We start from the raw sequence: 9,225 nt of genomic DNA, 5'->3' as shown, positions 1-9,225 counted from the left end.
AGATGGGTGGGCAGAAGAACCTCGCCCAGTCCCACAGGTGATTTGGTCTCTCCTTCTCTCACCTGCATGCCATACAGTCTCTCAAACATCCCCCCTCTCCCGTATACCTTTTAAATTGCAGATTTTCACCAGCAGCGAGGAGCAACTAATACACACTGCTCATGTTGGCCCCCACACCTTTCCCTCTGATGCAACTTCCTGTTTCCGCCTAGGCAGAAATACATCAGAGGGAAGGCTGTGGGGCCGGTGCGAGCAGTATGTATGTCACGGCTCACTGCAGGCGAAGACCTGCTACTTACAAGGTATGCAGGAGGGACACTTGGGGGTTTTCGGCTGGTCGGGCTTGGGGATCCCTGCCAGCCACATCATAGGTATGCTGCTACTGGGTAGGCCTGAACCCAAAGTGGGTGGGCCTGGGCCCACCCCTGGCTACGCCACTGACTCGCGGTGTTGGGGTGCCGGACCCTGATCTGCCTCCAGAAAATGCATCACAGGTAACATTACATTACATAACCTAACCTGTCATTTCTATCCCCACATTAGCCGTAAAGTTGAACACGGCTAACAAATCATAAAAGAGATAAAAAATAAAGAACAAATAATAACACAAAAAAATTTGTGAATAAGTTGACAAAATCACAACAGAACGTTATGAAGAAAGAAATTTCCAAAATAAAAAGGATTTTAACGCTTTTCGAAAGACCATCAAACACCTAATTTCTGCCGGTAGAATACGCCACCGTTATGGTGCCAAATAAGCAAAACTGGCTGAATGTGAAGATTTATAGGCAATACTCCAACTAGGAAAGGAAAGAGTGAAAAACATTTCTGGATTGAAAATTGATATTCCTATCTGACAGATGGACATATAATTAGGTACAGTTCCGTATACTATTTGAAAAATAAACGTACATAGCTTAAAACATGATCAAGCCTCCGCAGGCAGCCAATGCAGGCCTCACTGACAACAGAGACGGCCTTTCAAACTCTGGCACTTTACAAATCAGACAGGCAGCAGGCAAAAATCGAGGTCTTTTAGTGCAGTCTTGCTAATTCAGATCCCCAAATACTTTTCAGTAATGTTATGCTCCATTACAAAGATTTTCTCAGTGTTGCCCAGTTGCTTTTTTGCATTGAAAAGGCAGCGATATAAATCCAGTCCCATTTTTACCAACAGACAACATGTTTGATAAATCTGTCCTCTTTCAGGGGCCCTTTTACTAAAGGGTTAGGCGTCGTTTATAGAAGTGTTTTTAGTCGCAACCAGGGCCGCCGAGATACTGGGCTGGGCCTGGGGCAAGGCCGCCCCTGCCGGTCCCCCCGAGGTTGCCACCGGCGCTCCCCCCCTCCGTCCGCCACCGGGCCAGGCCCCCTTCATTGAAATCACAGCGCCTCTCACCTCCGTGTGAAAGCGCTGCAGGCAGCAGGGAAGCAGATCGCCTCCCTTCAGGCCTCCTTCCCTCCCTGTATCCCGCCCTCGCGGAAGTTACATCATACGAGGGTGGGACACAGGGAAGGAAGGAGGCCTGAAGGGAGGTGATCTGCTGCCCTGCTGTGCTTTCACACGGAGGTGAGAGGCGCTGTGATTTCAATGCAGGGGGCCTGGTCTGGTGGCAGACGGTCGACAACGGAGGGCGGGTGGGACTGTGGCGCCGGGCCCCCCTTGGAGGCCCGGGGAATTTTGTACCCCCTGCCCCCCCTCTCGGCGGCTATGGTCACAGCCAGTTACACCAACGAAACCCTGGTGTAAATACCCGCGCAGATCCTAATTCTATAACAACGGGCATAAATTAAAGGAACGCCCCTGACCCGTCCATAGCAACACCCCCTTTTTGGACCAGTATGTAAATTTACATGCATACATTTTAATTAAAGCCAATTAGCACCAATTGATACAATTCCAATTATTTGTGCTAATTAGCTTGTAATTCAAGCAAATTGTGTGTGCAAATTGGGCGCATACTCAAATTTGAGCGTGCAATTTAAAGAACACAGGGATAACTGCTTCCACATTAACCTGGAGCAGATACTGCGCGTTAATCTGAATGTTAACCTGCAATAAAAAATACTGGGAACACCCCATTCTTGACACAGAATTAGTTTTGGGCTTGCTGCGCGTTAAAATTCTGTGTTTTAGCACGTTCAACCCAACCCTTAACACAATTTAGTAGAAGGGTCCCTATGTTACCAAAGTGGTTTTACAATTATTCTGAAATGTACATATAAATATATCCACAGTTAAAACGTTAAAGCACAGCTAACATGGACTCCTCCCCATAAATTAGAACCAGGCTGATTTAAGGTATTAAAGTACCAGTAAACATGGAATTATCTTTCAACTTTCAATTTACACAATTAAAATGATTTCAATGTTATACAGTGCGTACAAGATATAATAATACTGTAGTAGAAATATTCAATGATTGTATTTTTAAAAATTTGCACCTTTTTTTTTCCAGTTCTGTGCAACAGAAAGTTCAAGACAGTCGGTTGCTGAGAAAATATGAAATTTCGGATGTATCAGTGATCAGCCTGGGTGAGGAGGAGTGGCTTAGTGGTTGGAGTAGGTAGACCGTGAACCAGGAAGCTCCTGGCCGTTTAAATCGCCTGTCTAGGAATAACCAGGCATTTTCAGCGACAAGTAACCAAATAGTGCCACGGGAAATAACCGGTTAGTGCTCACGCTGAAACCGGCTATTTTGAGGGTATTCTGGCAGAGTCGGCACTTAGCTGGTTAAGCTAACCATATAAAACGCAGTCCTATCTTTATGCTGTTCTTCATAGCCGGTTGAGTGCCGGCTCCCTATACCTGGAAATTCAGAGGCCCATTTACAAAGGTGCACTCGCGTTTTTAGTATGCACTATACATAAACATGCACTAAATGCTACAGACACCCATAAATTCCTATAAGCGTCTCTAGCTTATAGGAATATATGGGTGTAATTAAACTCTGGAATTCGTTGCCAGAGAATGTCGTAAAGGCGGTTAGCTTAGCGGAGTTTTAAAAAGGTTTGGACGGCTTCCTAAAGGAAAAGTCCATAGACCGTTATTAAATGGGGAAAATCCACTATTTCTGGGATAAGCAGTATAAAATGTTTTGTACTTTTTTGGGATCTTGCCAGGTATTTCTGACCTGGATTGGCCAATGTTGGAAACAGGATGCTGGGCTTGATGGACCTTTGGTCTTTCTCAGTATGGCAATACTTATGTACTTAGTGCACATTAAGGGGTCCTATTACTAAGCCACGGTAAAAGGTGGCCTGCAGTAGTGACAGCGCGTCTTTTGGGCGCATGCTCGGCCATTTTTTTTACTGCATCTAAGAAAAAGGGCCTTTTTTATTGAGGGGCCAGAAAATGGACGTGTGCTAAAATTGAAACCAGCGCGTGTCCATTTTCGGTCTCAGACCTTACCGTCACCCACTGACCTAGCGGTAAGGTCTGATGTGGCAAGCAGTCCAAGGTAGAAAAGCGGGATTCTGTGCACATCAAATTCAGAACTAATGCCCAGCTCACACATAAGCCGGGCAGTAATGCCAATTTGGTGCGTGCTGTACGTTCATAGGCCCTTAGGTAGCTTAGTAAAAGGGCCCCTGAAAACGCTACCGTGCTTTTGTAAAAGATCTCCTTCAATGCTGGACATCAGACAAGGCCCAACATTGAATTTCCAGGTTTAATGCCAGCGACGGTCTGCAAAACGCGGATTGCCATCAGCTGAATATCGGGCCCATGATGTTATTTTTAGGCTGACCATGGTTAACAAACCTCTAGGCAATATTTAAGTCCAATTCTCATGTCAGTCACGATTTTACCTTGCACATGAACCCATACGATCTATGTCCAACTTGGATAATGTAGGGTTGATGATTGTTACATGCAGCTAACCAAAGATTCTACCCAAGATACCTTGTGCAAAATCTAGTCTTCCTTTTGATTTTCAAACACTTTAGTATTCTCATCCATTGCTAACTATGAAGATAACACAAAAACATAAGAACTGCCACACTGGACCAGACTACACCCAGTACCTGTTTCCCCAACAGTGACTAATCCAGGCTACAGGTACGAGAACAGCCTGGGTGAATTATAGCTTACAACCCTATGTTCTGCTTTGGTAGGTCAGTACCTAAAACAGACCTTACAGCATGGTACCCTCCATACTTTCAGTTAAATACAATTAATAAGGATTATAAAAAATATTTATAAGTATATAAAATACATGCACCATACTGACTAGAGGCCAGTGAAGGGGGCCAACAGAGAGAAGCTAGCTAGGGAGTTTTCTAGATATCAATTATTATTTTTTTTATAAATTTAGAAGCCTTTATTCTATTTTCTAAAAATAATTATTGTTAAATTATATGCAACCTTTTCTTTAAGTAAGGTTCCGAGGCATTTCAAAATGACACTTCCGACGTTTCCAGTTACCAGTTTTGGTGCCGGAAGAGGCTTCTAATGAGAGAGAGAGAGAGAGTGTGCAAGTGCTACGATTACCTCTCCTTGGTAAAAATTGTGCAAATGGGGAAATCAAGTCACTTGCCCAAAACTGCCCCCAAGGAGAGCTGCATGGCTGAGTGAACAAGGCTACCAGCTGATTCCACTTTTCCCAGACAGGCCGAGCTAGTCCTGCTTCTATGCCCACCACATGCATGAAGAAGTTTCTCTGTTTTTTCTAGAAAAAGCAGACCCGGGGTAAAACCAGGCCTGGAACACACTGGATAAAAAAGAGCAAGTGAGTAAGACCAACAGGCAAGGCTGGAATGTAACAACCTCCGGAGCTTCTAACTCATCACACCACACTCCACCTCCTCCTTAGGAAGGGCAGTCCGTCTTAGCCAAAAAAAACGAACTTGGCTTCCCTAGATACAGCATTTATAGAGACCAAAATGTGAAGAGGTGCATTTGCCCACAGTTCCAGTCCAGACAGTTTCCCCGTGACCTCTTAGGAGCTCCCAGAGACAGAGGATCGTCACAGAGGCCAAGCGGAGCCTGTAAATGTTTCTGAACAGAGCCCGGCCTGGGCACCGCACACACTGGCGACTTTACGTTGGTGGAGGGCCTTCATACCGAAGCATCAGCTTGAAGGAACGAGCAAAGTTGTTGGCGAGCGTGCAGCTGTGGGTCTCCTCCGCCAGGGGCAGCAGAAACGCCAGGAGCAGCAGCATCAGCAGAAGAAGCTGAAGTGGAAGCGCCGCACAGCAGACCCGCTGCAGAAAGGCACACTTCCGACCCGACCTCAGCTGTAACACAGGAAAAGAGATTTTCAGCACTCACGAGCAAAGGAAACTACTACTACTACAAATCATTTCTACAGCGCTACCAGTCGTACGCAGCGCTTCACAATTGAACATGAAGAAAAGACGGTCCCTGCTCAGAAGAGCTTACAATCTAAATCAGGACACACAGACAGGACCAATAAGGATAAGGGTAGAAGGACACATAGGAATGATTCTAAATGGAATGTTGCTACTATTGGAGATTCTACATGGAATGTTAATGTTGCTATTCCGCTAGCAACATTCCATGTAGAAGCCTGCCCTTGCAGATCAACAACGCGGCCGCGCAGGCTTCTGTTTCTGTGAGTCTGACGTCCTGCACGTCAGACTCACAGAAACAGAAGCCTGCGCGGCCGCGTTGCTGATCTGCAAGGGCAGGCTTCTACTACTACTACTATAAATCATTTCTATAGCGCTACCAGTCGTACGCAGCGCTTCACAATTGAACATGAAGAAAAGACGGTCCCTGCTCAAAAGAGCTTACAATCTAAATCAGGACACACAGACAGGACCAATAAGGGATAAGGGTAGGACAGACAGATAGGACACATAGGGAAAAGGGGACTATTGAAGAGAGGAAGACAAGATAAAGGTTACGAGCAGGTGACAAGTTAGGAATTAAAAGCAGCATCAAACAGGTAGGCCTTTAGCCCGGATTTGAAGGCGGAAACCTAGCTGCACTGCAGGCTTTTAACATTAGGATGCTGAAACAGATAAACAAGGGCTGCCTGCCTGTGTGGAAACACGGTCTGGGGGACAGGACTGTCGGCAGTGATGTACGCCACCAAGCGGAAGGTCCACAGTTTAATCCCCAAGTTAGGTCTTAGCAGCATTCACAATTAAGGGGTCCTTTTACTAAGGTGTGCTGAAAAATGGCCTGCGATAGTGTAGGTGCGTGATTTCGGTGCACGCAGATCCATTTTTCAGCGCACCTGCAAAAAAAATGCCTTTAAAAAATTTTTGCCGAAAATGTGTGGCAAAATGAAAATTGGTGCGTGTCCATTTTGGGTCTGAGACCTTACCGCCAGCCATTGACCTAGTGGTAAAGTCTTACGCGGTAACCAGGCGGTAATGACCTTACGCGCGTCCAATGCGTGCATCCGAAAATAAAAATTATTTTTCCAACGTGGGTATTGGACGCGCGCCAAAAATGAAATTACCGCAAGAGCCATGAGGTAGGCAGGTGGTAACTCCATTTCGGTGTGCGTTGGGCGAGCGTAGACACTTACGCGGCTTAGTGAAAGGGCCCCTAAGTCATGCTCACTGCTCAAGGGCAACACCTAGTGGCTGGAGTTAGAACCCACGAATGCAGGCTTTCAGAAGGAGCATTTGTCCGCAGTCCCCAGTTGAAGACCTTCACTGCACAGATCAGATTAGGGGTTGGAGAGGTATGACTGGAAGGTGACTAACAGGCTAATTTTCGAAAGAGAAGGACGTCCATCTTTTGGCATAAATCGGAACATGGACGTTCATCTCCCACAGACGTCCCAATCGGTATAATCGAAACCCGATTTTGGACGTCTCCAACTGCAGTCCGTCGCAAGGACGTCCAAATTTCAAGGGGGTGTGTCGGAGGCGTAGCGAAGGTGGGACTTGGGCGTGCCTAACACTTGGATGTCTTTGACCCATAATCGAAAAAAAGCAAGGACGTCCCAGATGAACACTTGGACGTTTTCACCTGGATGTGGTTTTTTTTTTGGACGTCTTTGGTTTCGAAAATCGCTGAAAGTCAAAGACGTCCAAATCTAGGGACGTCCTTGGATTTGGACGTCTCTGACGGTATTTTCGAAACGAAAGACGGACGTCCATCTTTTTTTACAAAGACGTCCAAATCGCAACTTGGACGTTTCTTTCGAAAATGCCCCTCCATGTATATGCCTATATATAGGTGCCCAGAAAGCACATATTCTATAGTGGAAAACAGGCATAACCAGGTATATACCAGGGGCGTAGCCAGACAACAGATTTTGGGTAGGCCTAGGCAAGAAGTGGGTGGGCACCAAATGTTCTCCCCCCTCCCCCCCCCCCCACCACCAAAAAAATATCTCAGCTGGCGGGAAAACGCTTCTTTCCACCTTGGCAATCTGAAGCAGGCATGACTGAAAACTGAGCATACACAGGTGCCAGTATCGCGGAGAGTAGTGTTTTCACTACCATCAGGGGGAAGTCTTCAGCTGGCGGAGCTTGGGATCCCCACCAGCTACGGCTAAATACCTGCTACTGCTGGGTGGGCCTGAGCCCTTAGTGGGTGGGCCCAGGCCCACCCATGGCTACGCCACTGGTATATACACACATATGTGCTCAGGTATGGATGCTTACGCTAGGTATGGACCTGAGGTGTGTGCACCTATGCTCCAGAGATATGCACATAACTTATGCATATAACTTTCCATCCTCCCCCACATTCTGCCCATTTGTACGCCCACCTGCAAACTCTGAACAGCGCTTAGGTGCATAAACATGCACACATACATGCGTATATGCCAGTATTCTAAACGTCTATACATGCGATGGGCATGTAAACATCAGCAACTTCTTTACAGCATCACCCCCTTAGTGTCACATCGTAGCAGTGGCGTTCCTAGGCTGCCCGACACCCGGGGCGGATCGCCGATGCGCCCCCCCCCCCCCCCCCGGTGAAATTACACCCTCCCCCCCGGGTGCATTTTTTCCTGCTGAGGGGGAGGGGGGGTGCCGCGCGCCTGTTGGCTGAGTCCGCTCGTTCCCTCCCTGCTGCTCCCTCTGCCCCGGAACAGGAAGTAGCCTGTTCCGTGCAGAGGGAGCAGCAGGGAGGGAACGAGCGGACTCGGCCAATAGGAGCGCAGCAGCCCCCCAGCGGCGTGCACCCGGGGTAAACCGCCCCCACCCTTGGTACGCCACTGGATCGTAGCCCTGGTTCTGATTCAGCCTGGAAGCGCAAAGGAGCAGAAAGAACTGCCAGTGCAAATCCTGGCAGCAGCAGGAACCCCCCCCCCCCCCCCCCCAGGACAGATCTTGTGTCAGAATCTCACCCCCTGCAGAGACACCTGCTGGTGCTGGAAGTGAGCTACCACTGTTCACATCCAGGAATCTGCTGACATCCGAAATTATACCAAACAGCAAAAAGAAAGGGTTAAAAAAAAATGCAGTCAAACACAACAAAGAAACAACAGGGCCCTCAGGGGTGGAATAAACAAGAGTCATTTAATCAAAAGACCCGACACGGACCATGTTTCGGCGCTCATAACCCTGCGTCAGGGGGGTCAAACGGAGATCAAATCTCTTAAAACAAAACTGTAAAAGAAATAGCTCCAGCTTAGTGGCGAACTGCAGCTCCTGTCCTGGATATCATTCCTGGTCTTCAAAGGAACAAAGTCCAATGTGAGCGATCACTGCGCACAGTGTGAATTAGCGAGTCAAAGGACCAGCCGTGATCGCTCACATCAGATTTTGTTCTTCTGAAGACCCTCAGCTAATCCCTGTATTCTCCTCATCTCTTTCTGATTTACTAATTGAGCTGGAATCAGGTTTTCCATCCTCTCCAAGTGCTTCTTACCGACATGTTACTTTCTTCTTTCAGTTTTGATTTGTAGAGCATCCAGCGATATCGCAGGTCCTCCAGTTGCAGGTCTTCTGTGGTCCCCAGGACTGGTTGCAACTCAAGGACAGCTTCAAAGAGCGCCTGCCCGTCTGGTATCCGGGAACGCAGCTTCTGTAACAGCAAGTTACCCAGAACACAGCTAAGACCATGAACAAAGCGACCACGTTACTTTCCTCAACCAAGTCAGCGAAAAAGGATTAAATGTCATCATTATTTTTATTTTTTGTTACATTTGTACCCCGCACTTTCCCACTCATGGCAGGCTCAATGCGGCTTACATGGGGCAATGGAGGGTTAAGTGACTTGCCCAGAGTCACACCAATGTGGCCGCGCAGGCTTCTACATGGAATGTTGCTAGTGGAATAGCAACA

General features: G+C 47.4%; 1 protein-coding gene across 1 annotated transcript in view; it reads right to left on the bottom strand.

Moving 5' to 3' along the window:
• Window positions 1-3,378: 3,378 nt before the first annotated feature.
• Window positions 3,379-9,225, bottom strand: part of SYNE3 (spectrin repeat containing nuclear envelope family member 3) — a 138,806-nt gene continuing 132,959 nt past the window's right edge. Inside the window, 2 exon segments of the mRNA XM_030213911.1 lie at window positions 3,379-5,238; window positions 8,810-8,965. Of these exon segments, the coding sequence (XP_030069771.1) occupies window positions 5,041-5,238; window positions 8,810-8,965 (354 nt within the window). The 3' untranslated portion in view covers window positions 3,379-5,040.

This window comes from Microcaecilia unicolor, chromosome 9 (genome assembly GCF_901765095.1).
Source record: "Microcaecilia unicolor chromosome 9, aMicUni1.1, whole genome shotgun sequence".
Lineage (NCBI taxonomy): Eukaryota > Metazoa > Chordata > Amphibia > Gymnophiona > Siphonopidae > Microcaecilia > Microcaecilia unicolor.
This window is presented reverse-complemented; position numbering and strand designations above follow the sequence as displayed.